The sequence below is a fragment of the Micromonas pusilla genome (genome assembly GCF_000151265.4).
Source record: "Micromonas pusilla CCMP1545 genomic scaffold MICPUCscaffold_5, whole genome shotgun sequence".
In the NCBI taxonomy this organism is placed as follows: Eukaryota; Viridiplantae; Chlorophyta; class Mamiellophyceae; order Mamiellales; family Mamiellaceae; genus Micromonas; species Micromonas pusilla.
The window spans coordinates 956,659-979,052 of NW_003315886.1; the positions used below are offsets into that span (position 1 = coordinate 956,659).

The following is a 22,394-nucleotide window of genomic DNA, read 5'->3' on the forward strand; positions in this document are numbered from 1 at the left end:
ACGCTATCTACCCACACACGACGACCGCGCCGTCGTCACGTCCGTCGCCGCGTCACGTGGTCGTACAGCACGACCTGCGTGTACTCCGTCGTGACGACGTCGAACCGCGTGCTGTTGTCCCCGGGACGCGCCTTCGGGTCGACGTTTATGATTTTCCTATCGCGCTTGTTCTTAAACAGCAGACCGTTTTCGTTGTCCGCGATGACTTGGAAGTTCGGCGTCGGGTTCGACGTCGACGTCTGCGTCTCCCAGTTGAAGAACGACAAGTCCGACGCTTTCGGGAGGAACCGCCGCTTACGATCGAACACTGGCTCTAAGTTTTCCGTCTTGAGCCTGTGCGCGAAGTCGATGTACCCGGAGATCTCTTGCTTCTTCGAGTTCCGGTCGCGGATGAACACGATCGTCGTGAGTTTTCCGTTCCTCACCGCCTCCTCACGCTGCGCTAAAGCCTGTGAATACGAAGATAACGCGGAGGGAACGTCAGGGACGGCGTCTGGTAAAACGAACGCGGACAATTAAGAAAATGGAAGCTCGGTCGTTCGCGCGGCGCACCGTCAAGAGCGGGTATCCCTCCAGATCCTTCCCCGCGGACGCGAGCTTCTTCGGGCGTTTATTCGCCCGCTGTTTCTTCGCGATCTCGTGCGCTTCTTTCCTGACGTCGAACTCGTCCCGCCGCAGGAGCTCGCCGTTGCCTCGGTACCCCAGCTCCACGAGCTGCCTCGCGAGCTCGACGTCTTCGAGGTAGTACAGATCCGTCGGCGTGATCTGCTTGTCGAGGTAGTCCTCGTACGTGTCGAACTCCTCCATGAGCGCGTCCACGGGTTCGTCGTCTTCGTCGTCCATCGTGCTCGGTGGACGCGAACGCGCGCGGGTCAAGGTCGTCCTCCGCCGCGTCGACGCAGCCAAAAGCGGTTTGGCTTCCCGGTTTGGTCGGGATCGGACGACGGCGCGTCCCCTCGCGTGCTCCTCGCGTCCGCGGCGCTGTCCCGTCGAACGAGTACGACGCCTGCCCGGCCGCGGACGGTGATACCCCGACGCTCACGGACCGCAGATGTCGTGCGGATGCGCGCGGTTGTGAGGGGAACGGTTTGGGGATTGTTGCTGAGGACAGTTCTTCTTCGGTCGGTCTCTCGGTCGTCATCATCACGCCGGACGGCAGTACAGTACGCCGAAATGTATTCGTTTCTATGGGCAATTGCACTGGACGAGAGTCTTGTAGTTTTCTTTCGGGCGGTTCGAGAAACGAGCGGCTTAGATATCTCGCGCAGTAATCGACGGAGCGCCGAGCTCCAGGGCGTGGGCGAACGGACGTGCAACGAACACGCGCGAAGCTCGTAAATCGAGCCCGCGCGCACGTGCGCACACTCAGCGACATGGCGTCTTTCGCCGTCGCTTCGACGATCGCAGCCCCCCGCGCGCCGTCGTGCGTCGGCAGAAACCGAGGGGACCGCACGATCGGGGAAACCGCGGAGAGCCGCGGGGGAAGCGGCGGAGGGTCGCTTCGCGCGGGACCGATAGGTTCGTCGCGCGATCGCCGTCGCGGCATCGTGCGACGCGCGCTCGCGGATCCGGGGACGAAGGTAGCGGGAGGCGCGGGGGAGGAGGAATTGGGGGAAGTCCTGATCGAACTCAAGAACGTGAAGAAGAAATTTGGCAAAAAGGTTGTCCTCGACGGCGCGAGCTTTAAGATCCGTCGAGGCGAGGCGGTCGGGATCATAGGATCGTCCGGAACGGGGAAGAGCACGATATTGAGGATCATGGCCGGCTTACTAGCGCCGGACGAGGGCGAGGTGATGATACGGGGAAGGCCGCGCGCCGGGCTGTTATCGGACGAGAAGAATCCAAATCTGAAAGTAGGCATGGTGTTTCAGTCCGCGGCGCTGTTCGACTCCCTGACCGTGGGCGAGAATGTCGGGTTCAAGCTGTACGAGCACAGCGATTTGCCGGAGGAGGACATCAAGAAGCTGATAGACGAGTCCCTGAACCAGGTCGGGTTAGCCGGCGTCCAGGACCGATACCCCGCGCAGTTGAGCGGCGGGATGAAGAAACGCGCCGCGCTCGCGAGGGCGATCATCAAAGAGGACGTCTCGGACATCAAAGACGACGCCCTCGAGGAAGTCGTGATGTACGACGAGCCGACCGCGGGTTTAGACCCGGTTGCGAGCACGGTCGTGGAGGACTTGATGAGAAACTTGCACACCGGGACGAAGAAAAAATCCGGGAGCGATCGCGGCGGCGTCGCGTCTTACATCGTCGTGACGCACCAGCACAGCACGATACGACGCGCGGTGGACAGGCTGATCTTCTTACACGGTGGGAAGGTCGTGTGGGAGGGGAGCTCCGAGGAGTTCGACACGACGGACGAGCCGATTGTTCGCCAGTTCGCGACGGGGGCGCTGAAAGGGCCGATCGTGTATTGAGTATTGAGCGTTGGTGAAAACGATTCATGAAATCGATTCGACATAGCGTAGTTGGTAATGGAGATGTTCCCCTCTCTTACGTGTACTGTACGTGTACGTAACTCCCTTCCCTCGTCGTGGACGTTCGTCGGCAAGGTTCACTTCCGCTTCATCACGCCCTTGGATTTCTTCCCCAAACCGTTACCACCCTTGCCCTTGCCCTTCTCCTGCTCCTTCCTCTTCCCGGTCGTCGAGGACTTCACGGTCACCGCGCCGAAGAACGACTCGAGTCTGTTCTGGCTGCTCTTCCCCTTCGCCGCCTTGAGCTTCTTCAACGTATTCCGCACGCGCTCCTCCCCGAACTGCTTCTCCCCGACGAGAAACGCGACGATGCCTTCCTCGTCCGGCGCCGTCCACTTCAGCTCTAGACCGTCCGTGTTCACGACGTCCGGGTGCTTGAAGAGCTCTCGGGCTTCTTTGTACGGCCAGTCTTCGGGGACCGGGTACTTCTCCGTGTCCAGGTGTTGCAGCAGCGTCTCGATGTTCCCGTGCTTCTTGATGAGCGACACCGCTTTCACCGGCCCGACGCCTTTGATGCTGTCGCAGTAATCGCACCCGCACAAGATGCACACGTCGATGAACTGCTCCCACGTCATATCGAGCTCGGTGAGGATCTTTTCGTAGTCGAACTCCAAGATCGGCTTCCCTTGCGACGCCGGGGACATCAAGTTCCTCGCGAGCTTCGGGCACGCGAAGCAGAGCGTGTCCATGTCCTCTGACGCCGCGGCGTACACCAACCCGGCTTTGCACAGCGCCGCGCAGGACGCCTCCGCCTCGCACGGGGCTTCGAACACGGGGAGGCCCATCAAACGCGCGAGCTGCATGACCTCCTGGGACTGCTGCCTCGTCACGCGCACAGTGCGCTTGGACATCTTCTCGATCTCTTCCTGGTCGCCGGCTTCTTTCGCTTTAGCGAGCGCGGCTTCGGCTTCGTCGCGCTTGTCCTTTCGCTTCGCGAGCTCGCCGCCTTTCATCGTCGGCGGCTTCCCGTCGAACACGTACACGGGCTTGATCCCGGCTTCTAACATCCGGCACGTGCGCATGAACATCCCTTGAAGGTGGGACGTCACCTCGCCCGCGTCGTTCGTCAGCGTCTGGTCGCCCTGTCGCCCGATGACCATCATGAACTGGTAGATGTGCATCGACGCGTCGATGGCGACCTTCCGGTCGAGGTAGCTCTCGAACTTCTGCTCCCGCATGCACCCGGGGGCGTGGTCGCTAAGCAGCTTCGTCAAGCCTTTGATTCCCATGTCTCCCGTTTGCTCGAAGGCGACGGCGCGAGGAGATCTGGCAACCTCGTCGTTTTCAAACACAGCAACTAACTCTGTTTGCCGGGCCAGCATCCGCGGTCGGTTTTTATCGGTGGGGTGGTCCCCGGCTGCACGCTGCGGTCGGTCCTTTCGCGCCGCCGGGTAACCTAATTGTTGCACTTCCGCCGGGGTTGCCCACCCTCGCCGAGCCACTTTCGACGAGACTCGTGAGGTGAAACACCTCTCTTACGTAGTTCGACGTTCGTTGATACGGTTGTTTCGCGCTAAGTGACTTTTTCTGGCTCGTGAGCCAGCCCTGCGCGGCGACGGGAGACCTCCTCTTTCGAACGCGCTTTTTGCCTTCAGTTTCGGATAGCAATCGCGTCAACACACATTCGCGATGGCCGCGATCGCGTCTCTGAACGCGGCGCAGCTCAGCGCGACTCGCTCGCTCGGAGGCGCTCGCGTGAGACGCTCGACGTATAATGCCGCGACGGCGCCGAACAAACCGCGAAGGACCGCGCTCAAGGTCGACGCCCTCGGCGCCAGCGGCCGCGGCGGCTGGGGGATCGCGCGCGAAGAGAGCAACGGTCTCACGCGGCGGCGCTTCTCCGCGCGCACGCGAAGGACGGACGTCGTCGTCCCCTCGTCCACGGGCGACGCCGCGGCGGCGCCGTCCCCGGAAGGTTCTTCCGGCGGTTCTTCCCCCGCGCCGTCGCCGAAGCTCGACCCGCTCGCGACGTTCGTTCGCGGCTGTCGAAGACGATTAGCCGCGGATCCGAATTTTCCCTTCAAAATCTGCGCGGAGGTCGGCTTGGACGAGGTCATCACCGCGGTCGTGAACATCGGAGTGAGGGGCAATCCGCTCATGTGGGACATTGGGGAGAAGTTGCAGGTGATCTGCCAGATGCTCACCGCGGGGATCAACGACGTGATCTTAGTGTACTGCCTCGCGCCGGTGAAGATGGAGGATGGCTCCGCCGGCTCCGTCCCGGCGAAGCAAGACCTCGCGCACATGTTTCAGGAAGGGGATTACTCGTTGGGCGAGCGATTGATGTGCTGGGTGAACAAAGCGAAGTTCTACGCCTCCGTCGGTGGGATCTCGTGCATGATCTCTACGTATCTCGCGCTTTTATGCAGCGGGCAGACGAACTTGATCTGCAAGGATTATCTCCTCCGCGCGCTCGCGACGGGGGCGCTGCACTTTGGCCTGAGCGCGAACACGCGGTACCAGTGCGTGAACGGCATCGAGCGGGTGCTCTATAAAATTTTGCCCCAGAACGTCGCGAGAGGGTCCAGCGTGCTCTTGAGGTTGGGTAACAACTTCTTAGGCGCGCGGCTGTGGATGGTGATGGCGTCTGTCACCGGGTGGGCGGCTGCGGGCTAATTTCGATTCGTTACCTGCCTGCCAGGTGGAAGATGACGCCCTCGATGCGGCGTCATCGTGTTGTAAGAGTACAGTACACGTAGATACCTACATAATAACTAGTAAAGTCTATATTTCTAACATCAATCGAAAAGATTGAACGCGTCTTCGGATGGCGACTCGACTTTTCGGCGCTTGCTCTCTGCGTCAGTCGCGTTCCCGTGCTGCTCCAAGTACCTCTCGCAGCCTGATATGATCGCGCGTTCGGAATCGAGGAGGATCGACAAGCTCGACTTCCACGTCGCCGTCTCGTCGCCGTCGTGTGGTAAACTCACGTACATCCCCCGCCTTCGTCGTAAAGTTTCCAATATTATCCCGAGCGCGCTCTCGTCCTTCAATCCGCCTCGAGCGCCGCTCTCTATCGTCTCTTTGAGAGCAGCCGCGATGGACGTCTCGTCTCCCCCCGTCTTGACGGCGCGTACGGCGTCGAATCGGTCGTCCGTGGACGCGAGGACCCACGACACGAGGAGGAGCACGTCCGGGGGATCCGCGCCGAGACGCAACTCAAACGTGGTTTCGTCGTCGCACAACCCGATGGCGTCGCACCACGCCAGACGAGTCGCGATCTGAGCTCCGCTCACGCCGCGCAACGCCGCCGCCGCTCGAAGCGCCGGAACACCGATCGTGACCTTATCCGCCGGGTTATCCAATTGCGCGAACCCGTACGAGCACAGAAGCTTCGCGTTCCCGAGCTTGCCGTACGTGTTGAACACCTCCTCCCCGGCTTTCGACGCCTTCACGACGCGCACAAACAACGCGTCGTCGTCGCTCCCCTCGTCTCTCTCTGACACCGCCGCGGTGCCTCGCGCGTCCGACAAGTACACGTGGTGACCGCCCGTTCGGTGATTAAACAAGTCCGCGATCGGGACCAAACCCGCGCCGACGCGCGGGTTCACCGTGAACGCTCTCGAGGACGCGACCGAACGCGCGGCGAGGAAGTCGTCGAAGCCGACGTCTTTCGCCGCGCCGCGAAGGGTGTCGAGAACCGGTTTGACGTGCCGCGTCCACTCCGTCCGCGCGGCCGCGCGCTCGTCCCGGAGCGACTGTTCGATGTCCGTGCCGCACAGGTACCGTCGCCGCTCGCCGTCCTCGGACCACATCATCACGACGTCCGGCTCGGAGTGCGGCAACGAGTCGAGGTACGCGTTCCAACGAGACGAGCTCCCGAGGGTTCGCTCGAGGACGAGCGCGGTCCCGAGCGAGGCGAGCCACTCGTCCTCGCCGGCCGAGAGTTTGACCTTCCTCACCGCGTCCGCGTGCGCGCAGTTTTCGCACGTGAAGCACGCGGAGGACGGGATGCGTGCGACGCTCTCGCCGATCTCGATGTCGCGTTTCGCTTTAACCCCGACCCGCGGCGCGTCCTCGCCGCCTCCTTCGTCGATGCGCGACCCGAGCTCGATCGCGTCTTCGTTCCACCAGAACCCATTCGAGCGCAGCCACGTCTTGAACGCCTCCATCGGCGGTCACGCGACGCCCCGCGCCCTCTCGGGCGCCGGTGCGCCGTGGAAATAACAACAGAATGCCGAAAAGCGAACGACTCCAGTCAGACGCGAAGCGACGTTTCGACCGAGGAAAATATCAAGGGCTCGATCTCGGTCCGCGGCGCGTCACAACCCACGGCACTCGATCGCGCCGCGAGTCTCACCCGCGGGAAGATTGATCAAGACTCGTCACCATGGCGGGGATCCTAGCCGGTGCGTCGTATTTCCGTCCCTCGCGCGGCGCGCGCGTCTTCTACCCAACGCGCGTAATTGCCATTTATTTATTTCCTTGCGTGTTCTCGTTCTGACTCACCTCGCTTTCGCCTCGTTCCAGCGGATCGCGGTGCGCTGATGATGAAGGTTTACCACGCGTCGGGTGTCGCGTTAGCAGGTGAGATGCGAACCCCACGGATCAAGCCGGCGCGATCGTTCGCGAGAGAGACGTCCACCCACAACTCGCGCGTCCTAACGCCACGATCGCACGACGACTGACGTGTCCCTTCGTTCGTCGTTTCCACAGGCTTAGTACCGTTGGCCACGGTCATCCCGGGAGGCGTTCTCCCCATCGACTTGGCGCTCGGTGTCGTGATGCCGGTGCACTCGCACATCGCGCTCAACTTTGTGAGTATTCCTCTTCCTTTCCCCTCCGCACCAGGGCGCGCGTCTGGATTTAGGGTTGAGCACTTTGGTTTCGACCAGACAACTGACGTCTTTCCCTCCCCATCTGATCCTCTCAGGTCATCTCTGATTACGTTCCCAAGGCGCAGCGCCTTCCCGCGCGAGCGGGCTTGTTGGGGGTCACGTGCATGACCATCGCGGGGTTGTTAAAACTCAACACGCAGGGCGAGGGTATCACGAGGACGGCGAAGAGACTTTGGAAAAAGCCGGAGGACCCGTTTAATTGAATTGATCCTCGTAACCCTCGCTCTTCTTGAAAGCGCGCGCGCGCTTCGATCGTTATAAAGTGATGCGTATCAATATTTTAACGCTTTGTCCGTAAGACAGACGGCTATGTTTCAGCCGCAAATAATAGTCCCCTCTCACACCTCGATCGACCAAGGGTGCGGGATCTCCCCGTACTGGATACCGTACAGCTCGTTCGTCAACCTCAGCTGAAAAGAACCCGGGGTGAACGCCTCTTTCGGTACCTCGTAAACTTTCTCGCGGTAGGCGATCGAGCCGATCGGCTGAATCACCGCCGCCGTGCCGGTGCCGAATATCTCGTACACCTCCCCTCTCTCGAACGCCGCGGCGACCTCGCGGAACGGCAGCATCCGCTCGACGACGCCGAACTCCCCCCACTCCTTCGCGAGATCGATCACGGACTGCCTCGTGACCCCGGGTAAGATCGTACCGTCGTCGAGCGTCGGGGTGACGAGTTCCTTCACCCCCTCGGTGTTCGTCCACAGGAAGAAGATGTTCATCGTCCCCGCCTCGGTGACGTACTCCTCGACGTCGTACACGTACAGACTCTGCGACGCCCCGCCTTGCGAGGCTTCTCTCTGCGAGATCACCGTGCTGCCGTAGTTCCCTCCGTATTTGATGTTCCCCGTCCCCCCCGGCCAGGCGCGTATGTACTTCCCGTCGACGCTCAACTTGATCGGGACGAACCCGGACTTGAAGTACGGCCCGACCGGGGACATCAACACCAGGATCATCGCCTCCGAGCACTGCGTCAACCCGAGCCACGGCGTCGTGGAGAAGATGACCGGCCGGAGGTACATCGAGTACCCGCGTCGCTTTGGGATCCATTCTTTGTCCACGCGCAGGAGCTCTTTGATGCACTCCAGGAGCTGTTCGCCGTTGAAGTTCGGCAGGCACAGCCGCGAGGACGACTCGTTGAACCGCTTCATGTTCATCTCCGGCCGGAACAGCCGCGTGTTCCCTTCGCGATCCACGTACGCCTTCATGCCTTCGTAGCACTCTATCGCGTAGTGGAAGACGTGCGAGAACGGATGAAGGCTAACGCTCGTCGCCGCGACGATCTTCGGCATCCCCCATCCTTTACCCGCGCGCCACTTGATCTGCAGCATGTGATCCGTGATCTCCTTCCCGAAGCCGAGCTGCTCGTCCGGGCACTTCTCGCGCGGTTTCGACGTGTACTCCACCTTGAGGTTCGAGAAATCTATGTCCGCCAAAGGTCGCTGGGAGGAGGGCGACGGCATCGCGACCCGAGCTCTGGGTTCCTCGCGTCCTACGCGCGACACGTGCGATTACCACTCCTCACGACGCGCTCGGAGTGGTGATCGTTGGGCCTCGGTGCGAACGCGACGCGCTGCGGTGAGTCGGGGCGAAAGGAACATTCCGCCCGCCTTTGACCGCTGCGTGAAGAGCTGGACGCCGAAAGCACCTGAAAGCCCGAACCGGCCGCCCTAAAAACTTGAGCGCGTGGCGCCGCCGGCGGCGGCACTGAGCGCGACGCGTCGCACGCGATGAGTCGACCGCGGTCAGCCGCGGTCGCGCTCGCGCGCCGACTCGCGCGGATGAACGCCCCGAGCGCGTTCAGGTGTCTGCAAGGCTCCGCCGCGCCGTGGCTCCCGCGCGCGTCCGCCGCGGCGGTGCGACGAGACCCGCGAGAGTCAGATCTCTCCGAGACGACATTAACCTTCAGCCTCCGAGACGACGCGGGGAACGACGCGGCGCGGAGCCCGATGCACGAGTACCGCGCGCGCGTGCGCGCCGGTCGTCTTCGCGACGGCGACGCGCCGCAGACCGAGGCCCTGCGCGCGCTGCAGACGCTCCGGGACCGCCTCGTGTCGGACCCGCCGGGGTCGGCGAAGAAGACGTCGAGAAGCTTCTCGAAGGACGTCGCGACGACGAACGTCGTCCAGGGCGTGTACCTCCACGGCGGCGTCGGCCGAGGGAAGACGATGCTCATGGACATCTTTCACAGCACTTTGCCGCCGAATCTGAAAGCGATGACGCGCCGCGTGCACTTCCACGAGTTCATGCACGAGATCCACGGAAGGCTCCACGCGTTGCGAAGCGGCGGCGCGGACCCGCTCGCCGTCGTCGCCGCCGCCGTGCGCGAGGAGTCCCCGATCGTGTGCTTCGACGAGGTCGAGATCGTGGACGTCGCGGACGCGATGGTCGTTAAGCGCCTGTTCGAGCGCGTCTTCCAGCTCGGCGGCGTCCTCGTCGCGACGTCAAACGCGGCGCCCGAGAAGTTGTACGAAGGCGGGATCAACCGCGCCGCGTTCGCGCCGTTCGTCGACGACCTCAACGCGCGGTGTCTGGTCGTGAGCTTAGACGACGAGAAGAAAAAAGTCAGAGGCGTGGACTACAGGGTCGAAGGGTCGGTCTCCGCGAACGCCGCGAGCGCGGGAAAGACCGTGACGGGCGCTTCCGAGTCCGTCCTCGCGTTCGGCGACCGCGGCGGCGACGCCGCCGTCGAACGCGCGTGGAACGAGGCCGCCGCGCTCGCGTCGAGAGGGACAGCGCCGGAGCCGACCGCGACGCGCGTCTCCGTGCCTGTCGCGTCTAGGAGATTCCTGACCGTCCCGAAGATCAAGGGCACGTGCGCGATGTTCGACTTTGAATCCCTGTGCGGCGCGAAAAGTCTCCTCGGCGCGTCGGATTACGTCGCGTTGTGCTCGCGGTTCGACGCGCTCGCGGTGACGAACGTCCCGACGTTCTCCACGCACAACGAAAACGAGGCGAGGCGGTTCATTAACTTGATCGACGTGATGTACGAGCGGCGGACGCTCCTCGTCGCGTCGCTCGCGTCTTCCCCCGCGTCGTTGTTCCGCGGCGAGGGCGACGCGGATGACGCCGAGGAGGAGGAGGAGGAGAGCGCGCGAGCCGAGACGACGGGGGACGTCGCAGCGGCGACGCGGCGACGCGCGCGCAGGGAAGGCGAACGGAGCGGCGTGAACGCGACCGTGAACGACGAGGGCGGGAGCAGCGGCCGGTCCACGACGATGATAGGCTCCATGGAGTGGTCCGCGACCGGACGCTCGGGGGCGTCGCTCGCGGACCTTCAACGCGTCAACTTTACGTTTCGAGCGAGCGAAAGGTGCGCGTCGCGACTCGCGGAGATGGCGAGCAAGGCGTACGAGGCCGCGTGGGTCAGTCGCGTGACGGAGAGATAGGTTAGGTAGAGGGTATAGTTAGACGACGTCGTTTGTGATGGATGATACGCGGGAGACCTCGTGTGCGCGACGCTCGAAGCCGCGGCGGAGCGCGCGTCTGAAGCGCGAAATATCGCCTCACAAGTTGTGCAAATCGAGATTGCGGCCAGGCTCCCCGCCCGCCGCGTGCCGTGCCTGGCTTTATCCGACGACGATTCCGATTTATAGCGCCTCGACCTCGACCGCTCCCGTCACTTGCACGGCGCACGAGGTGTTCACGTTTTCAGCGCGAAGACGCGAACGCCACCAACACGACCGATCGACGCGGGCTTGAAGCTTAGCCCCTCGCGCTCGTAAGATCCCACCGAGAACGGGACGCGCGTCGACGAAACGTGGAAAATGCAGTCTTCGATGACGATTAATTCTGCCGCCGCGCTCGGAGGCCGGGCGCTGTCGTCCCGGCACAAATGCGCCGCCGCGCTCGCGCCGAAGAGGTCCCGCTTCACCACGCGCACGCGCACGGCCGCGATGCCCGTCGTTCAAGCGAACAGCGCGACGATCAAGGTCATCGGCTGCGGAGGCGGTGGCGGAAACGCCGTGAACCGAATGATCAAGAGCGGGATCCAAGGCGTGGAGTTCTGGAGCTTAAACACGGACGCGCAGGCACTCGTCCAGAGCGAGGCGGACAACCGCATTCAGATCGGTAGGGACACCACGCGCGGTCTCGGCACGGGGGGGAACCCCGAGCTCGGGAGAGCCGCGGCGGAGGAATCCATCAACGAGATCACCGAAGCCGTCGCCGGCGCGGACCTGGTGTTCATCACCGCCGGCATGGGCGGCGGGACCGGGTCCGGGTCCGCCCCGGTCGTCGCGCGCATCGCGAAAGACGCGGGGACGCTCACCGTCGGCGTCGTGACGCAGCCGTTCTCGTTCGAGGGACGGCGTCGACAGGAGCAGGCCAAGGCGTACATCGAACAGATGCGCGCGAACGTGGACACCCTGATCGTCATCCCGAACGACCGCCTTCTCGACGCGGTGAAGACGAACACGCCGCTGCAGCAGGCGTTCTTACTCGCGGACGACGTACTGAGGCAGGGCGTGCAGGGCATCTCGGACATCATCACGATTTCCGGTCTCGTGAATGTCGATTTCGCGGACGTCTCCACGGTGATGCGAGACAGCGGCACCGCGATGCTCGGCGTCGGTCAAGCGCAGGGCACGGACCGCGCGGTGGAGGCGGCGATGGCTGCGATTTCCATGCCGCTCATCGAGCACTCGATCGACTTGTGCTCCGGGATCGTGTTCAACATCACGGGAGGAAAGGACTTATCGCTGCAGGAGGTCAGCGCCGTGAGCGACGTCGTGACGTCGATGGCGGCGCCGGACGCGAACATCATCTTCGGCGCGGTCGTGGACGAGAACTTCACGGACGGCATCGCGGTGACGATCATCGCGACCGGGTTCGATCTCCCGGAGGAGAACCAACCGCCCCCGCGGGGGCAGAGGCGCGGCGACGGCGGGCAATTTCCGCCTCCGCCCCCGCAGAACGTCGGGGCGGCGTTGCCGTGGAACCAGAGGGGCGGGGGGGCGTCTCCGCCGAGAGGAGGCGGCAGCTGGTTGAACCGACGCTAAGACTTCACCGTGTGCATTGTAACGTATACGCATTCTCATTCTCACATCTCGTTTGCTAGGAATCGCGAGTCTTTGAATCGTTTCTCTCCGCGCCCTCATCCTTCCTCATCACTGCTCCGCGTCTTTCCGAAGCCACTTCCTCTTCTTCTCGCTCGTCAACATCCCGATGAGCTTATTCAACCACATCAAGTTCAGAAGAAACCCGCTGACGCACAAGAACGACAGCCCGTACCTGACGACCACCGGTATGTTCGCGTTCACAGCCGCCCTGCCGAACCAACACACCTTCGCTAAACCGATCAGCGCCCACGCGTACCCGAGGCACCGCACCAACACGAACGTCACGAAAAACATCGACGCGACGACGTACTCCATCCGATGCGCGGCCACTTGCCCGCGGCTCTTCATCCCGAACGCCCTCGCGACGTTGTCCAACAACGGCTGCGTGTACTCGATATCTTTCATCGCTCGGATGAAGTACCGCGTCGAGAGAAACGGCGTCGACGTCTCGCACGTGCACAGCCACCCCAACATGAGCGGGTACGCGCCGTAAGCGTACGCCCCCGCGGCGGCGACGAGGAACCCGACGTGATGCGCGAACATGTCCGCCCCTCCTAGGTCCGGGAACTGAAGAATCAGGTGGAACATGTCGTACATCACGTACGTGAAGAACGCCATCGTCGCGAGCTCGACGAATCCGACGAATCGGACGTCGCCGCTGGCGTACAACCACGCGCGATCCGCGATGTCCGCGCCCTCGAGCGTCAGCACGATCCTCCACCCGGCCCACGCGAGGAAGAACGCGTGGACGTACGACACGATGTACGACGGCGCGCACTTCTTGAACAATCTCTCGTGCGGCGTCTTCGCGGGCATCGCGCTGAAGAGCCATTGGAATACTTGGAACTGCGCTTCCCAGAAGAGCGTCCCGGCGAGGACCTTCAGCCCGACGGCGATCATCCTCCGCCGAACGCCGGAGGATACGCGCTATCTAACCCCCCGCGCGCGCGTCAGACGTGACCTCGCGCGAGCACCTCGCGACGGCCCGCGTCCCTTCAGATGGCGCGCGAAATTATTTGAGTGAGGACAGGATATCCCGAGGAGAGCTCGCGCTCGCGGTCGGGCGGGATCACGGGAATCTACAGTATCGTCGGTACAGTACGCGAATCGCGTAGGGCTATGTGCAAACACCGTGACTTTTTCCAAATCTTCTACCGCGTCGGGAGCGGCCGTCGACGTCGACACCACTACATCTCCACGGAACGTGTCGAGCTGGCGCGTCCCTCGGCACTCTCCGCGGCGACGTCGAGACGCGCGCGCAACTCGAGATGATGGCATCGTGCATCGCGCGGGTGGGAACCACCCGTGCGCTAGTCCACAGCCCTCGCGCTGGGGTCGCGAGCGAGCGCGCGAACGGAGGCGCGCGCGTGACCGCGCGCGGCGTCGCGAAGAGATGGGCGGACGCCGTTTCGATCGTCGGTCGCGGAAGGACCGCTGTCGCCCGCGCCGAGGGCGAAGGCAGCAAGAAGGACGACACGCTCTCGAGCCTCGCCGCGATTTTAGGCGAGGACGCGGAGGCGGAGGCCGCGGCGGCGAAGGCGGAGGAGGAGAAGATCGAGCGCGAGCTCGCGGCCGCGAAGAAGGAGAGAGACGCCGCGTTGGCCTCCCGCGCGGCGAACAAGGACAAGCCCGCGCCGGTCGTCAACCGCGCGGCGATGTCGAGCATGGACGACGAGGACGGCGACGCGACCGCCGCGCAGCGAGGCCTCGCGGCGCTGTCGTACCTCCTCCCCCTCCTCGACGGCCTGAAGTACTCGAAGTTTCTTCTCCTGCAGTTCCCGCTGTTCACGCTCGCGCTGCTGCCGTTGAAGCCCGCGATCGATCTGTGGTTCTCATTAGGGTTCCTTCAGATCATCGCGTTCTTCGCGCTGTACCTCGGCGTCGTGCAGAACCAGGCGATGCCCAAGTTCGTGCGGTTCAACGCGCAGCAGGCGATCTTGTTGGACATCCTCCTCATCGTCCCAGACGTCCTCGCGAGGCTCGCGTCCGGGCTCGGCGGCGACGACGCGATGCTCACGGGCGGTCCAGGACTGGAGGCGCAGGTGTTGATGTACAACACCGTGTTCTTGTACGTGTATCTCACCTCCGTCGTGGGCGCGGGGGCGAGCGGCCTCGGGAAGTCGGTGAAACTGCCGATCGTCGGCGACGCCGCGGAGTCCCAAATTAACATGCGCCCGTGATGACCGAGCGTCGCGCCGAGAACCGCGGCGGCAGCCTGTACGTGTACTTTGAAATTTAATACGAAAGATGACGCGCTATAAAACTACACCTCGACCTGACGCTTTGCTTTCTTTTCCGCCATCCTATTCCGCGCCGCGCCCTTGCTGCGATCCCGCCCCGCGGGTTTCTCGTCCTTCATGAACGACACCGTGCCGCGCGGCGTCTTTTTCCCGCCGCCGCGTTTCGCCTTCACGGCGTCGCGATGAAAGACGCCTTGACCGGTACCGCTTCGTTTCCTCCCGCCCGCGCCGCCTTCCTTCGCGCTCGGCTTCGCGTTCTTGTCGCCCTTATCCCCGCGCACGTCCGCGAGCACGGCGTCCCAGGACAGGCCGCCGTCGCCGTACCCGTCGCTGTCGTCGCCGCTGTCGTCCCCGTCCGCGGCGATCTCGTCGTCCTCGTCGTCGCTCGCAAACTTCGCGAGCGCGGCGTCGTTCAGCCCGGGGCCGTCGTCGTCGGAAAGCGGGACGTCATCCGATCCGGACTCCGCGCCGTCGTCGTCGCTCTCGTCTCTCGCGTCGACGTCCTCCCCTTCCTCTTCGTCCTCGTCCGAGACCTCTTCCTCGTCCCCGCTCGCGGCTTCTTCCTCGGACCCGGACGCGGCGGCGTCGCCGTCGTCCTCCTCGTCCTCACCCTCTTCCCCTCCCTCCTCGGCGTCGTCGTCGTACCCCCGCATGTCCTCGTCGTCGAAGAGCCCGTGCGCGGCGGGCATCCGCCGTCCCGCTTGCTTCGCCGCGGCGTACGCGGCGCCGTCGAGCAGCGCCCGCGCGGCGTCCACCTCGGCGTCCGCGGCGTCCTCCGGGAGTTGGCTCTTCAACGGCGTCTTCCCGCGTCGCATGTGCTCGGGGAGCTGCGGCGGCGGCGCGAAGAACGGGATCCTGCCTCGCTGCCAGTCGTACAGGACCATCTTCGCCGCGGTGTTCAGGTCCGGCTCGCCTCCTTTCAGGAGTCTTCCCGTGAGCCTCGCGACCTGCTGGAGGAAATCCTCGGGGGACTCCCAGGACTGCACCTTGTACGCGCGCTTGAGATAGTCCGGCTTGACGCGCGCGACGACGTCCGGGATGTGCTCCCACGCGTCCTCGAGTTGCGATATCCGCACTACGCCCTTGAGCACCGCGTCCGTGTCCGTGTCCTCGGTGTCGTGATAGACGACCCCGGGGCAGTCGATGAGAAAGATTCGCTTCGTGAGGTTGACATACTGCCACACCTTCGTCTCCCCGGGTATCGGCGCGGTGACGCAGACTTTCTTCGTCCTGAGCGCGTTGATCACCGACGATTTTCCGACGTTCGGGTACCCGATGAACCCGACGGAGATGTTCTGCTTATCCATCCGAAGGCGCGAGAACTGCCTCAAGAGCGACAGCACCGCGCCCTTGCCAAACGGGTTCGTCACCGACGCGTGAAACGCGAGCGTAGGGTACTCGCGACTCAGCGTGTGCAGCCACCGTTTCGTGACCCACGCGGGGACTAAGTCGACTTTGTTCAACAGCAAGATGACGTGCTTGTGACGTTTCATCGCGTCCTTGTTCAGGTGCGCTTCGAGATGATGACACCGCGTCCCCATCGGGTCGCGCGCGTCCAAGACCTGGACGATGACGTCCGAGGAGTCCACGACCTTGTACAGCTCACCCCAAATCCGTTTCGACTGCCCCTTCTCGAACAGGCTACCCTTCGCGGCGTTTAAGACGCCGTCGTCCGCGCGCACCAAGTCCCTATCGAGGATCGCCCCGGCGTCCACCCCTTCTTTGTACGCCTCCCCTTCCGCGGCCGCTCGCGCGGTGAGCGCCGCGAGGTCGTCCGTCGCGAGCTTCGGTCGCTTCTGTCGACGACCCGCGCTGAACGTCTCCGAGAACGGGGAGTTCCCGAGCAAGTTCACTCGACGCGCTCGGCCTTTCTCCGGGTCCGCGAGCAGGGACAGCGGCAGTTTCTTCTGCTTGATGAGGACCGTGTACCCGTCTTTCGACTTCTCAGCCATCTCCTCGCGGAACTCCGTGAGCTGCTTCTGCCCGATGACGCGCGTGTTTCCGAACCATCGTCGGTCCGGGACGATTCGCGTGCTCGGGAGCTCCTTGCTCTGCAGGTCCTGCTTGATGAGCTTGCCCTTCTTGTCCCTCGTCGCCTTTTGCTTGTACATCATCAGGCGGCGCACGGTCGCCGCGGAGCGCATCGACTGCGATCCTTTGCCTCTGCCGACCGTGCTCATGGAGTGCCCCGGCTTCTTCGCGGCGCCGCCGGAGGCGCCGCCGGGGGACTTAGCGCCCCCCGCGGGCGCGCGAACTTTCTTCCCCATCTTCGAAACGCGCGTGCGAGCTCGCGAGCGCGCGCGAGAGTGCGCGCGGCATTCGCTCTCGGAACGTGAAAAAGGCGGCTGGCCAGAGGCGGCGCGGCGCGCGCGACCGAGAAATTTTCCGAGACGAGGTCACCACTTCGTCGCGCGCCTCCGTTCACGCGAGGGTCATGCAGTACGAGGACGAGTACGAGGACGATGGTCTGACGTGCAACACCGCGCCCGGGGTGACGTTCTTGGACATGGACGAGCTCAAGGAGCACTACCGCTCGGACTGGCACCGGTACAATCTGAAGCGAAAAGTCGCGGGGCTTCCCGTCGTCGGGAAGGAGCTCTTCGAGCGCGTGATGGCGCAGGCCGCGGGCGCGAAAGAAGCGGGGAAGCAGACCGGGACGTCGCACCTGAAGCGCCCGGAGGAGCTCCCTCGGTCCGTGCAGAGGGCGAAGCGCATGGAGGAATGGGTCGAGCACCACAAGGACGAGGTCGCGGCCGCGCAAGCGGAGATCGCGGAGCTGCAACGACGGATCGACGCGGGGGAGATCTTGACGGACGAGGAGGACGAGGACGAGGACGACGAAGGCGACTCCGGGGACGAGTCCGGGTGGGAGTCCATGGACGACGACGATGCGCAGGCGGTGCTGGCGCGGATGGAGACGATGGCGAGGGAAGGGGGCGAGGACGACTCCGACGACGAGTCGGATTCGGACGACGCGGAAAACATGGAGCTCGACCTCACGAACGCGCCCGTGCAGCTCGCGGACAACGGGTACGAGCTCATAGTCACACGGGACGACGGCACCAAGAAGCGCATCGGCCCTCGGGAGCTGAGACGGTATTACAAGCAGCGCCCGCGCCCGGAGGATCAGAGGCCGATGGTCTTGGCGAACAAGGCGGAGAACCACGAGCGCGGACTCGCTCGGATCGCGGAGAACGGCGGCCGCGGGATCACGAAGTTCGACAGCCACGGCCGTTTCAACGCGCCGATGCAGATATCGATCTTAGTTCGCCGCGCGCAGAAAGCGTCGAGACGGTACGAGGGGATGAACATGATCAAGTCCGGGTCGGGGAACAAGAAGTTCGACATGAACGGGCAAAACGCGAAGACGAAGCTCCCGAAGGCGTGCCCGTATTAGACGACGACGTATGCGAGAGAGAACGAGAAAGGACGACGAGGGCGAGATGACGCGCGCGCACGTGTGCTCGTCTTTGTTACTGTAATATCAACTCGAACGATCAAAAGACGATCGCGATCCTACCCTCGTCGTCCTCAGATGAGCTCCAACGCGTCTTCCTCCAGCAGCCCCTTGATGAACCGGTACCGGATTAAATAGATGTCGCCCTTATTGAGTTCCACCGTGTTTGCCGGGTCCGGGTCGTTCGGGTCGAGCAAGAAGTCCCCGCGGTCTTCTTTGATCCGACAGAACACGTGCTTGTCCAAGTTCGGCTCGGCTACCATGTCGAACGGGCCGTCCTCCTCTTCGATCTGTTGCAACATCGACGTGTACCGGTCCGGCAGGTCCTTCAGCACGCTCCCGAAGTGCCCCTCTATCAAGTTCGCGTAGTCCTTCGCGTACTCCTGCTCCTGCGGGGACAGCTTCTCGTAAACCTCCGTCTCCTTCACCACGTGCACGACGTGCGCCTCGATCTTGTGAAGGCGCGTGCGGTAGTACGATCGCAGCATGAATCGCACTCGGTTCAGCTCAGCGTGCATGATGTGCGCGGTGAGGTCGTCCAAGCCCCCGCTCGCGGCGCCCCCCGCCGCCGCCGCCGCCGCGCGCGCGCTGCTCACCGTCGCCTCCTGGTGCTCCACCTGCTCGGTAACGCGCGCGACGAGGTCGGCTTGGAATTGCAAAATCTCGGGTGCACACTTTTCGTTCATCCACGCCCTCTTCAGCTTCGCGACGTCCGTGTCGTCGGGCTGCGTCATCGACGGCCCGAGGGCCTCCGCGAGCGCGGCCTCGTCCATGAGAGGTGCATCCGTCGCATCCATCGCGCCGCTGTCGCGCCCTTCTCGCGCGCTGCGACCTCGGAAGTGAGCGTCGCGCGGAAACAAACTTCGCTTCGATCAGATTTCGCGCTGAGCTTGAAAAAAAACCTTGTTTTTCGGCAGCCGCCACAGCGAAGCGACGCAGCGACGCGGGCGATCGACGCGCGTCACCGCGATCGAGCGCCTCAGGTCACGAGCGAACGCCCGCGCAGGCGTCGATCGAACGACGCGTCGCTTACCTCGCGCGCGATGGGGCTCAAACCCGTGGAGTACCGAGGCCGAATGATCGTCCCCGCCTTCGATCCAGAGGCGGAGCCCCTGAGCGACGAGCCCGTGGACCCCGCGCTGACGGTCCGCGAGCTGATGATTCGCCGGCGCAAACGCACGGCGGAGCTGTTCGATATGGACGAGCGACCGCCGGTGGACGAGGCGAGCACGAAGCTCAAGCTGGCGATCAAGATCGCGGACGAGTACGCGCACGTGCGGAACCTCCCCGAATTCGTCCCCGGGCAGGCGCCCGCGGCTCCGCCGAGAGAGAAGGTCGGCGCCGCCGCCGCGGCGGACGCGGCGAAGGTCGCCACGGTCAAGCCGCCGTTCGGGCACGAGCACGAGGAGGCGATCCCCGGGCTCGACGCCGCGAAGAAGGCGAAGAAGGCGGGGAAGGAGACGGACGTCAGCAAGCTGATCGACTCAATCGACGAAGACGAAAACGCGAAGCGCCTCGCCGCCGCCGCCGCGGGGATCAAAGGCGCGATCACGACGTTCAAAGGCGAGGCGGGCTCGGTCGTCAACGAGAAGAAATACCTGCACAGCGCGCAGGTCATCCCGAGGCTCGCGAGCAAGTGGCACAAGCCGGAGTGGCACGCGCCTTGGAAGTTGTACCGCGTCATAAGCGGCCACCAAGGCTGGGTGAGGAGCGTCACCGTGGACCCGTCGAACGAGTGGTTCGCCACCGGCAGCGCGGACCGAACGATCAAGATCTGGGACCTCGCGTCCGGGCAGCTGAAACTGACCTTGACCGGGCACATCGAGCAAGTCACCGGCATCGCGGTGAGCGACAGGCACCCGTACATGTTCACGTGCGCGCTCGATAAAATGGTAAAGTGCTGGGACTTGGAGTACAACAAAGTGATCAGGCACTACCACGGCCATCTCTCCGGGGTGTACTCCCTCGCGTTACACCCCGAGCTCGACGTGTTGATGACCGGCGGTCGAGACAGCGCGTGCCGGGTGTGGGACATGCGGACGAAGCTGCAGGCGATGTGCCTCACGGGGCACGACAGCACCGTCGCCGCGATCGCGTCGCAACGAGAGGAGCCGCAGGTGATCACTGGGTCGTACGACAGCACGGTGAAGCTGTGGGACCTGGCCGCGGGGAAGTGTCGGACGACGCTGACGTACCACAAGAAAGGCGTCAGGGCGCTCGCGTTGCACCCGAAAGATTTCTCGCTCCTGAGCGCGAGCGCGGATAACATCAAGAAATTCGCGCTTCCGCACGGGAAGTTCATGCACAACATGTTATCGCAGCAGAAGACTATCGTGAACTCGCTGAGCGCGAACGAGGACGACGTCGTCGTGAGTGGGGGTGATAACGGGTCGGTGTGGTTTTGGGATTACAAGAGCGGGCACAATTTTCAACAAGCGCAGCCGAAGGTGCAGCCGGGTTCGATGGAGTCCGAAGCCGGGATCTTCGCCTCGGCGTTCGACCGCACGGGGACGCGTCTGATCACCGTGGAGGCGGACAAGACGATCAAGATGTGGAAAGAGGACGAGGACGCGACGCCGGAGACGCACCCGAACTTGCCGTATCACCCGCCGAGGGAATTACGACGGTATTAATTCATTGTAGTAATAACATACGCCACCTATCGCTAACTCAAATGTCGGGAAGCGAAGCCACGATGCGGTCGAACTCCTTCGAGTACTCGCTCTCTTCCCGCATCATACTCCCCGGAGGTTCCCCCCGCGGCCCGTACAGCCTCGCCTGATTCATCTGCATCAGCACAGCGAGCGACGCGGCGAGACCCGCGTACGCGCCGAACACGATCGCTTTCCCCCGCGGAGACAGGTGCGCCGCCGCGGGGTTTGGCTGCGACCACCCCATCGCGCGCGATGCCACTTGGTACCACCCGCCGAGAATGATGAGGTAGACGATCGGGTTGTTGATCTGCCCGTCGTACGCCATGTACGACCCGACCGCGCACCCGGCGACGAGCAGCGACGGGTGCAGCACCGCGGCGACCTGCCCGCCGTCGAGCATCCCCATCGGGAGGAGGTTGAACAGGTTGATCATGCACCCGAAATCCGCGAGCGCGTGGCACAACTGCGCCGTCGTCTTTTCCGCCCCGCGTTCTCGCACCCGGTCGCGCGCGCGGTCGCGCACGTTCGGCGTTCGTCCGAGCCTCCGTTCTCGCGACGACGCCGTCTCCCCGCCCTCGCTCTCCGTCAGCGCGACCCCCATGAGGTACAGACCGAGCGCGCCGACGCCCCCCGCGAACGGCCCCGCCAACGCGACGAAGGCGTTTTTCCACGCCGACAGCATCCCCGCGTGCGAGACGTACGCGCCCATCAGCGGCACGAACACCATCGGCTGGAACGGGACGCCGTACCGCATCAGCGCGATCGCGTGCCCGGACTCGTGAATCACGATCTGCGCCATTATCCCGACGCCGTACGGGACGCCGTACAGCGCCGCGTAGGCGGCGGTGGACAACGCCAGCGACGCGAGGGAGGAGAGCTTCGTCAGCTTCAGCGCGCTCAGCGCCGCGAACTTGTACTTCCACAGGAGGACGAACGGGAGCGCGAGCGCCGCGCCGAACTTTCGCGCGGCGCGAATCAGGCTGCCGATGGTGCCCCCCGCCCCGCTCCCGCCCGGCGGGACGCGGCTGTTCGTCCAGAGGTGCCTTCGCGCGGACGGGACGAGCGCGCCCGCGACCCCGGGAGACGGGCGTCTCGGCACCTGTTTTCTCCATTTGAAATGATGCGAGACCCGACGCGTCGCGACGCCCGACGTCGGAGACGCGAGCGCTCCGGGGCGCCACGGCGTTCGGACGCCGAGAGTTTCGAGCGCTCCGCGCGCGGTGAGCGGCGCCGCGGTCGCTTTGACGACGGGTTGATGCGCGCGCGTCCCGACGTGCAGAAGACGCGTGGGAGACGAGCGGGCGTTCGTCGGGGCGCGCGTCCACGGCGCGCGCGGGCGGAACGCGCTCGACGCCGCCGTCCTCGCGAAGGCGGCGCCGCGCGACGATACTCCGACGGCGGCGAGCACCTCCCCGGCGAGGCCGGACGCGGCGAGACGACGCAGGGTCGCCATCGCCCGCGTGCTTCGAGCGCGACGCGTTATGGCGAGATCTGACGCGCGAAAACGACGGCGATCTGATGTAGAAGACAGCACGACAGAGCAGAGCTCGCGTGCACCCGCGCGCGTCGTCGCGGCGATGGGGAACCTCGGCGGAAAGCCCGCGCCCCCGCGCGAGGACGAGGTCGCGTCCACGTCGGGACAGGCCGCGCCGTCGGCGTCCGGGA

At 64.1% G+C, this 22,394-nt stretch overlaps 16 protein-coding genes across 16 annotated transcripts; 8 read left to right on the top strand and 8 right to left on the bottom strand.

The window, feature by feature from the left end:
* Positions 1-35: 35 nt before the first annotated feature.
* Positions 36-843, bottom strand: MICPUCDRAFT_33586 (uncharacterized protein; the record flags this gene model as incomplete). The annotated part of the gene is made up of 2 exons (XM_003058866.1): positions 36-449; positions 553-843. The coding sequence occupies 2 exons, from the start codon at positions 841-843 to the stop codon at positions 36-38; spliced, it is 705 nt and encodes a 234-aa protein (XP_003058912.1).
* Positions 844-1,613: 770 nt separating this feature from the next.
* Positions 1,614-2,420, top strand: MICPUCDRAFT_5034 (ATP-binding cassette superfamily; the record flags this gene model as incomplete). Its single annotated transcript, XM_003058499.2, has 1 exon — positions 1,614-2,420. A coding segment is annotated over one exon (807 nt), but the record flags the coding sequence as incomplete, so codon positions are not given.
* A 209-nt stretch (positions 2,421-2,629) lies between these two features.
* On the bottom strand, positions 2,630-3,709 carry MICPUCDRAFT_4172 (uncharacterized protein; the record flags this gene model as incomplete). The annotated part of the gene is made up of 1 exon (XM_003058867.1): positions 2,630-3,709. A coding segment is annotated over one exon (1,080 nt), but the record flags the coding sequence as incomplete, so codon positions are not given.
* Positions 3,710-4,109: 400 nt separating this feature from the next.
* MICPUCDRAFT_58184 (uncharacterized protein) lies at positions 4,110-5,096 on the top strand (the record flags this gene model as incomplete). The annotated part of the gene is made up of 1 exon (XM_003058500.1): positions 4,110-5,096. One exon carries the CDS (start codon positions 4,110-4,112, stop codon positions 5,094-5,096), a length of 987 nt encoding a protein of 328 aa, XP_003058546.1.
* Positions 5,097-5,218: 122 nt separating this feature from the next.
* On the bottom strand, positions 5,219-6,592 carry MICPUCDRAFT_39853 (set domain protein; the record flags this gene model as incomplete). The annotated part of the gene is made up of 1 exon (XM_003058868.1): positions 5,219-6,592. The coding sequence occupies one exon, from the start codon at positions 6,590-6,592 to the stop codon at positions 5,219-5,221; it is 1,374 nt and encodes a 457-aa protein (XP_003058914.1).
* Positions 6,593-6,759: 167 nt separating this feature from the next.
* MICPUCDRAFT_37472 (uncharacterized protein) lies at positions 6,760-7,537 on the top strand. Its single transcript, XM_003058501.1, has 3 exons — positions 6,760-7,007; positions 7,137-7,237; positions 7,354-7,537. Exons 1-3 carry the CDS (start codon positions 6,971-6,973, stop codon positions 7,519-7,521), a joined length of 306 nt encoding a protein of 101 aa, XP_003058547.1. The 5' UTR covers positions 6,760-6,970; the 3' UTR covers positions 7,522-7,537.
* A 34-nt stretch (positions 7,538-7,571) lies between these two features.
* MICPUCDRAFT_49600 (uncharacterized protein) lies at positions 7,572-8,865 on the bottom strand. Its single transcript, XM_003058869.1, has one exon. The coding sequence runs from the start codon at positions 8,779-8,781 to the stop codon at positions 7,657-7,659; it is 1,125 nt and encodes a 374-aa protein (XP_003058915.1). The 5' UTR covers positions 8,782-8,865; the 3' UTR covers positions 7,572-7,656.
* Positions 8,866-9,099: 234 nt separating this feature from the next.
* Positions 9,100-10,707, top strand: MICPUCDRAFT_39855 (uncharacterized protein; the record flags this gene model as incomplete). The annotated part of the gene is made up of 1 exon (XM_003058502.1): positions 9,100-10,707. One exon carries the CDS (start codon positions 9,100-9,102, stop codon positions 10,705-10,707), a length of 1,608 nt encoding a protein of 535 aa, XP_003058548.1.
* Positions 10,708-11,214: 507 nt separating this feature from the next.
* On the top strand, positions 11,215-12,318 carry MICPUCDRAFT_17294 (uncharacterized protein; the record flags this gene model as incomplete). The annotated part of the gene is made up of 1 exon (XM_003058503.1): positions 11,215-12,318. One exon carries the CDS (start codon positions 11,215-11,217, stop codon positions 12,316-12,318), a length of 1,104 nt encoding a protein of 367 aa, XP_003058549.1.
* A 108-nt stretch (positions 12,319-12,426) lies between these two features.
* Positions 12,427-13,278, bottom strand: MICPUCDRAFT_58190 (uncharacterized protein; the record flags this gene model as incomplete). Its single annotated transcript, XM_003058870.1, has 1 exon — positions 12,427-13,278. The coding sequence occupies one exon, from the start codon at positions 13,276-13,278 to the stop codon at positions 12,427-12,429; it is 852 nt and encodes a 283-aa protein (XP_003058916.1).
* Positions 13,279-13,646: 368 nt separating this feature from the next.
* On the top strand, positions 13,647-14,558 carry MICPUCDRAFT_58191 (uncharacterized protein; the record flags this gene model as incomplete). Its single annotated transcript, XM_003058504.1, has 1 exon — positions 13,647-14,558. One exon carries the CDS (start codon positions 13,647-13,649, stop codon positions 14,556-14,558), a length of 912 nt encoding a protein of 303 aa, XP_003058550.1.
* An 890-nt stretch (positions 14,559-15,448) lies between these two features.
* Positions 15,449-16,798, bottom strand: MICPUCDRAFT_16708 (uncharacterized protein; the record flags this gene model as incomplete). The annotated part of the gene is made up of 1 exon (XM_003058871.1): positions 15,449-16,798. A coding segment is annotated over one exon (1,350 nt), but the record flags the coding sequence as incomplete, so codon positions are not given.
* Positions 16,799-17,052: 254 nt separating this feature from the next.
* MICPUCDRAFT_47346 (uncharacterized protein) lies at positions 17,053-18,015 on the top strand (the record flags this gene model as incomplete). Its single annotated transcript, XM_003058505.1, has 1 exon — positions 17,053-18,015. The coding sequence occupies one exon, from the start codon at positions 17,053-17,055 to the stop codon at positions 18,013-18,015; it is 963 nt and encodes a 320-aa protein (XP_003058551.1).
* A 71-nt stretch (positions 18,016-18,086) lies between these two features.
* On the bottom strand, positions 18,087-18,809 carry MICPUCDRAFT_33594 (uncharacterized protein; the record flags this gene model as incomplete). The annotated part of the gene is made up of 1 exon (XM_003058872.1): positions 18,087-18,809. The coding sequence occupies one exon, from the start codon at positions 18,807-18,809 to the stop codon at positions 18,150-18,152; it is 660 nt and encodes a 219-aa protein (XP_003058918.1). The 3' UTR covers positions 18,087-18,149.
* Positions 18,810-19,649: 840 nt separating this feature from the next.
* MICPUCDRAFT_2869 (uncharacterized protein) lies at positions 19,650-20,708 on the top strand (the record flags this gene model as incomplete). Its single annotated transcript, XM_003058506.2, has 1 exon — positions 19,650-20,708. A coding segment is annotated over one exon (1,059 nt), but the record flags the coding sequence as incomplete, so codon positions are not given.
* A 102-nt stretch (positions 20,709-20,810) lies between these two features.
* MICPUCDRAFT_58196 (uncharacterized protein) lies at positions 20,811-22,182 on the bottom strand (the record flags this gene model as incomplete). Its single annotated transcript, XM_003058873.1, has 2 exons — positions 20,811-20,853; positions 20,885-22,182. 2 exons carry the CDS (start codon positions 22,180-22,182, stop codon positions 20,811-20,813), a joined length of 1,341 nt encoding a protein of 446 aa, XP_003058919.1.
* Between the last annotated feature and the right edge of the window lie 212 nt (positions 22,183-22,394).

Coding starts and splice junctions, on each gene's coding strand:
- MICPUCDRAFT_37472 (XM_003058501.1), top strand. CDS start 6,971: ATGAAGGTTTACCACGCGTCGGGTGTCGCGTTAGCAG. Junction 7,008..7,136: donor GTCGGGTGTCGCGTTAGCAG/GTGAGATGCGAA, acceptor TCGTTTCCACAG/GCTTAGTACCGTTGGCCACG. Junction 7,238..7,353: donor CGCACATCGCGCTCAACTTT/GTGAGTATTCCT, acceptor TGATCCTCTCAG/GTCATCTCTGATTACGTTCC.
- MICPUCDRAFT_49600 (XM_003058869.1), bottom strand. CDS start 8,781: ATGCCGTCGCCCTCCTCCCAGCGACCTTTGGCGGACATAGATTTCTCG.